Source organism: Aptenodytes patagonicus, chromosome 7, assembly GCF_965638725.1.
Source record: "Aptenodytes patagonicus chromosome 7, bAptPat1.pri.cur, whole genome shotgun sequence".
Lineage (NCBI taxonomy): Eukaryota > Metazoa > Chordata > Aves > Sphenisciformes > Spheniscidae > Aptenodytes > Aptenodytes patagonicus.
This window is the reverse complement of record NC_134955.1, coordinates 31,966,379-31,972,624: the sequence shown is the minus strand read 5'-3', so window position 1 is coordinate 31,972,624 and position 6,246 is coordinate 31,966,379. Positions and strand designations below refer to the sequence as shown.

The 6,246-nt window shown below is 50.8% G+C and overlaps 1 protein-coding gene across 1 annotated transcript; it reads left to right on the top strand.

Moving 5' to 3' along the window:
• LOC143162944 (acyl-coenzyme A thioesterase 1-like) lies at positions 1–4,098 on the top strand. Its single transcript, XM_076343517.1, has 3 exons — positions 1–457; positions 2,267–2,478; positions 3,517–4,098. The coding sequence occupies exons 1-3, from the start codon at positions 1–3 to the stop codon at positions 4,096–4,098; spliced, it is 1,251 nt and encodes a 416-aa protein (XP_076199632.1).
• The last annotated feature ends 2,148 nt before the right edge of the window (positions 4,099–6,246 follow it).

Below are 6,246 nucleotides of genomic sequence, written 5' to 3'. Positions count from 1 at the left end.
ATGGTACCCTCTGTCCACCTCTCACCTGCCACCTGCAGCCTCTTCGATGAGCCGCTGGCCATCGCCGTGCAGGGCCTCGGCCCGTGGCAGCAGGTCACGCTGCGGATGTCCTTGTGGGACGAGGTGGGCGAGCTCTTACAGGCTTGTGCCTGCTACCAGGCAGGGGACGACGCGGGGCTGGACCTCACCTGCTGCCCTGCACTGCCGGGAGGCAGCTTCTCCGGCCTGGAGCCCATGGGGCTGCTCTGGGCTTTGCAGCCCCAAAAGCCCTTCAGGCGGCTGGTGAAGCGGGATGTGCAGACCCCCTTCCTCCTGCAGCTGGAGGTGTTTGAGGGCCATGGGGAGCCCCCCGGGCGGCTCCTGGCCCAGGTGCAGCACAAGCGGGTGTTCCTGCGGGACGGGGTGCGGAGAGTCCCGGTGCAAGAGGGGAGGATCCGGGCGACGCTTTTCTTGCCCCGGTGAGTACCGGCTGCGGCCATCCTGTCTTTCTGGCACTGGCCAGGGCCTTGCTGTGCCAGGGCAGCTGCCAGTCATCCCACTACCTTGACTGGAGGGGCCTGTGCTGGAGGGGTGAGCAGGAACAGGACCAGGCATGGGGACCATGCTGCAGGGTATGGGGAGCACACACAGTGCCCTGTGCCCAGTCCCAGTACCCTGTGCCCACTGCTGGGCTATGGCAGGTCAAATGCAAAAAGTAATTTTCAAGACAGAATTGGTGTTCCAGAACAGGAAACCAACTGGGACAGCTGATTTCACATGCTCAGCATCCCACTCAGCAGCAAGGCCAGGGATACCTCCCCTGCCTCACTTCTACCCTCTATCCACTAACCAGGAGATGAAGGAAGTCACTTACATTTTGTCTCCAAACTTTTTTGCATCCTGTGCCTGGAGTCACGGTGAGTCCAGCAATGGCTCATTCACTCAGTGTCCCCAGACCTGCTCCCTTTGGATAATGTGCATTTTAAAATGTTAGACACTTGCCACAGCCCCTGGCACTTTGAGTTCCCACGAGTTTGTTCTCACCAGCCACCACCACAGCCAGTCTTCGGCGTAGCTCCAGCCATAGTCATCATCTCTTTTACACAGTTTTGCTCAGAGCTGTGTTTCTCCACTACAACTTCACCACACTGGAGTTGTCCTGCACTGAGGTGTCCCACGCATGAGGTTCCATTTCTGGTAGTACTGCCTGCACTGTCATCTCTACACTTTCAGATTCAGATGCTGGGATTATACCAATTGCTGCTCCATGGTTCTAAAACCCAAACACAAATACTTACAGTTTGTTACTGAAGTTCTTGAAGACCATGCTGTTTTAATATCAGTCAATTTTGTCTTCTTAGACTTGTGGAGGACAGTGGGATTGTACGTCCTTATGCTTCTTTTGCTCTGTAACTGGATTGTTTTTGCATTTCTTGTATATAACACATTTGTATCATGGTCCGGCTTCTGCAGGGGCTACTTTTAGAGGAATGGTCATTAGTTTAACCTTATGTTCTAGCTCAAAGCCTGATACTCCTTCTTTTACTCTGCTGAGGACGTGTTCTGTAGGGATGAACAATGTGGTTATCAATGCACCTATCAAAGTTTTTCTACAAAGGAGAAGAAGGATTGGAGGTCCTATATTTGCAGAGAGCAGCACAACTCACACTCATATTCTGGCTATGTTATGTCTGCTAAGTGATGGATGTTCATCCTTTCTCTTGTTTTAGCAGTAGAAATGGTGTTCTGGGCATGCAGAGTCTATCCCTAAACCGTTTCAAGGCTCCTTTAATTTGCATAACAGTAGAGAGAAACTTAGAGCAAATCCCAAGCATCTGAGCTGAACTTTTCAGAGGTTTCAGCTTACCTCTCCCTGTGGCTCCTCTTCTCCCTTCCAAGGCACATTACAAGGGCTGCCTCAGACATCTGCTAAGAACTAAAATGAGCCAAGTGGTGGTCAAGGGCTGGTCTGAGAGCAGGAAGGGGAAACTGAGGAAAGTCACCACACATATCATCTCTGCCAGTGGACCTTAAATGAAATGCTGAATAGTTGGCAATTAGCACTAAGATGGATTTGCATCTTACATAGGTGGTATCTGTCTTTCTGCCGCTCAGCGTCTTGCCGGTTAATTTACAGTCATTTAGCAGGTCACAGCTAAATGACTAGTCATGTCCTTTCCCCAGAAGATGCTTTTCTGCAGTTCCTGTTGTGTACCTGGTTTGATGCATTCTAAACCACAGAAACATTGAAAGGAGTCATTTCAGGCAATACTGTTCTTTGTCTTGTCTACTCCAGGAGAAGACCCCTTTCCAGGAATCATCGACATACATGGATACACAGGAGGTCTTTTTGAGCACAGAGCCAGCCTGCTGGCCAATCATGGCTTTGTCACACTGGCCCTGGCTTATTTCAAATATGAGAATCTGCCCCAGGAGCCAACTGAACTCCACCTGGAATATTTTGAAGAGGCGGTGAACTATATGCTGCAGCACCCACAGGTAGGAGCACCCTCCATGTCCCCCTGGGTTCCCCTGGGAGTGCTTCTTCTCCAAAGTGCCTGTCACTTTGCCTGAGTTATCTCCGGAGGAAGCTGCTGAAATGCTCACCCAGCTCCATCTGCCAGGAGTTTGGGTGCCTGGGCTCTAGGAAAGAGGAAGGGTCAAACAGATATGCACTGGAAGGGCAGAGGATGGGTACCATTCAGGTACTGTCATCTGGAGTGACAGAGATGGTGTCTGAGACATAATAAGGTGGGGAGGTTGTGCAGGAGAGAGACAAGCATTTTTCAAAGCAACCTTCATGAATTGTCACCACATGCCCCCGTATGAGCCCTTAGTCTAAAAAATACAATGTAAAAAGCATTTGCCGGTATCTAGCTGTGATGGGTTGACCTTGGCTGGCTGTCAAATACTCACCAAGCCACTCTCTCACTCCCCTTCCTCAACAGGACAGGTGGAGAAACTAAGATGAAAAATCTCGTGGGTCAAGATAAGGACAGGGAGATAACTCACCAATTATCATCACAGGCAAAACAGACTTGACTTAGGGAAGATTAATTTCATTTATTGCCAGTTAATAACAGAGTAGCATAGTGAGAAATAAGAACAAAGCTAAAAACACCTCCCCCCCACATCTTTGGGCAGCAGCGGGTCCATTTTGGAGCTGGCTGAAACTGTCTCTGTCCAACGTGAGGGCAGCCCCTGGTCTCTTCTCACAGAGGCCATCCCTATAGCTCCCCACTACCAAAACATTTCCACACTAGCTCTGAATAGTCTTACTTTACTCCTGCAACCTATGCTCAAACGTGCTTGCTCTCTCTTGGCTGTCGTCATAGCACCAGGGAACATTTTTCACAGGAGTGGAAGAAATTTGTGCATAGGAGCTGCTTGGCACTTGTCCAGAAGAAAAACTAATCATTGCCATCACCTCTTTCAGAGTGCTTTGCAAACTCACAGCATTATACAATGTTCCCCTCCAGGAACTTGCTGTTGTGTTTTTCAGCTCAGTACTGATGGGGATTTCCTCCTATCTACCAGGTGAAGGGACCAGGGGTTGGCCTGCTCGGTTACTCCAAAGGAGCTGATCTGTCTCTCTCCATGGCCGCCTTCCTGAAGAACATCACAGCCATTGCTTCCCTCAATGGCCCTGTGGCCAATACAGTTATTCCTCTCTGTTACAAGGATAAAACCATCCCCCCTTTGCGCATCGATGAACAACAGGTCAAGGTCATTGATTCCAATATTCTTGATTGTTCTAAAGCCTTTACTGACCCCTTTCAAGCCCCTGGCAACCAAAGCCTGATCCCACTAGAGAAAGCTGAGGCACAGTTACTATTCATTGTGGGACAAGATGATCACGTTATTAAATCTGAGTATCACGCTACTGAAGCTTGCAAGTATTTGCAGGCTCAAGGGAAGGAAAATTTTCAGATTCTGTCTTACCCTGGAACAGGGCACTGCATTGACCCTCCCTTTTTCCCTTTGTACCCCATAGGAAAGCGTCTCTTTCCTCACAAGTGGGCAATTTGGGATGGGGAGCTTGGGGCTTATTCTAAAGCTCAGGTTCATGCTTGGCCACAGATCCAGGCTTTTTTCAACAAATATTTAAATGACAACTAATGTGCAAGAAAGGCACAGCTTTAAATGATCTAACCTGACAGGCGTTTTCATACTTATCAGGTCAAACCCTGTTCACAGCTGTACCAGTACAACTACAGTATCTTCCATGACTTTGCACATCCATAACTCAGAAAAGAACTGGGTTTGTCTTTTCTGGTTTTTCCCTGAACTTTTTTGCTCAATTGTCAAGAAAAGGAATGGCAATTAGATTTGCATTAGCCCTTGATAAAACAGATCATGTGCAAAATGCGCTGTTACATTTCTCAGGCGGTTTTGATTCTTCTAATACTTGACGGTACTTTGCATATCACTGTGGTCTCTACATGCATACGCTATCCTCAGCTCACACTTTAAAGCAACACCTCTCAAATGCTAATTTTGGAGCAGGGATTTCACCACTCTTATGGTGAATGTCTCATCACAAATGGAAATGTCTCTGATCTCTGTCCTGCTGGAAGTGTGTAAGAATGGATGCTATAGCCAGGATGCTGGCGTGTCTCTGGTTAAGCCTCAGGAAGGCTTGTTTGCCCTCTGTGCTTTCTTTCCATTGTCCCTTCAGAAGGAAGTGCTCTGGCTCGTGGATACTTCTGGCCCCAAGATGTCATGCAAAAAGTCATTCTGCTGAATTTACAGCCATTGTGATCTTCTCCCACATGATGTGGAACTTTTTCAGCTTCGTTATTAGGGTGAGAATTGTAATAAAGAGACTGAGGTTTGAAAGCCATTGAGTCATTTGCTGTGCTTTGGTTAGAAGCAGGGATCTTTGCATCTTGACCACTCTCTCATCTCAGGGTGAAACTTGCAGGAGCTTGGGAGCAAGGGCTGCCCAGGTGGGGAGAGGAGACCAGAGAAGACTGACATGTAGCCCCCTTACCTTCACTCTTCCACTGCTCTTGATGCACCAAGTGTGGAGAAGAAGTGTTGGTTAAGCCTTCAGGGCCCTTTCCCTTAGCATCTGCTCCAGCATATGGTCAAGCTGGTGATCAAATCCAGCATTGCAAGCCAGGGAGTGTTGTTCTCAACAACAGGAGAAATTGCCACACACTAAGGACTGGACACCAAACAACATACCCAAATGCTAGATGACAAAGCACCTCAGCTTTTTAGGAGCTATGGGGCAATCTCCATGGGGAACGAAAGACTGCTGAGACTCTGCCCAATACCTCTGACCACTAAGTATTTCAAAATAGGACAATGCTGAGGATTCCCTCAGATGTTTCCACTTGTTTCACACCACTAAGTCAGACATGGGGAGCTCTGAACGAGAGGCACCTCTACCTGCATCTCCCAGGAGGAGTCAGGGAGCCTGAGAAAGCAGCTCTCCCTTTGCAGTTCCCTTTGGAGCAAAAGATCCAGCTCTGGGTAAGATGGACTGAATGGCCTTCTTTTTAAACCCTTGCACAATCCATTACTGGAAGAGCCAGGTGTTTCCTGACCTGCCTAAAAAGTCTGTAAAAGCACCTCTCCCTCATCCCTCCCGCACCCCTGACCATCCTATCCTTCCCAATTCATCTGGCTGTGCAGGTGCCAGGGCTGGGCAGAGCCTGGTGGAGCCATAATCCGCCTTGCCCAGGCCTTGAGGCGACCAACATTGAGGAAGAGGCAGCAAGAAGACAGGAAGCGATGCCGGGCTGGCGCTGGTTTGATTTCTCCCCGCCTCGGCTGGGGCTGGGCCTCGCTCCCGTCCCTTGGCTGAGCTGCACGGCCCAGCACGGTCCTGCTCAGGGTCGCTGCTGGCGGGCAGGAGCCCCTGCGCTGCCCGATGTCTCTGAGGTCGATCGCACACAGGCCCGTCCCTGTCCTGACAGTGAATCCCGGCTGCGATTCTGCTCGGTGGCTCGTCAACACCTCTTGCCCGCCCTGCCCCGCACGTCCCCTAGCCCACAGCCACCGCCCGGCCCCGGGGAGCTCGGGTGGACACCGAAGAGCAGGTCCCCGGGGCCAGGACGGGACTCATACCACACAGTCTTTGGCAGAGATCCCTCCCACAGCCGGGGAGGGAACGCAGGGGAGGAGGCAGGCAGGCGGGGCGAGGGACCTGCCGTCCCGCTCCTCCCCGCCGGGGCGTGCCAGCGGCGCTGCCGGACAGCCCGCCCGAGCCCGGCCCCGCTCCCGCGGGGACCTGCCCCGGAATCCGCCCCCAGAGGC

Bases quoted from the DNA above. Each gene is read 5' to 3' on its own strand.
- LOC143162944 (XM_076343517.1), top strand. From the start codon at position 1: ATGGTACCCTCTGTCCACCTCTCACCTGCCACCTGCAGCCTCTTCGAT. The intron at 458-2,266 runs GGTGAGTACCGG...TCTTTGTCTTGT, and splicing joins GGCGACGCTTTTCTTGCCCC to CTACTCCAGGAGAAGACCCC. The intron at 2,479-3,516 runs GTAGGAGCACCC...CCTATCTACCAG, and splicing joins ATATGCTGCAGCACCCACAG to GTGAAGGGACCAGGGGTTGG.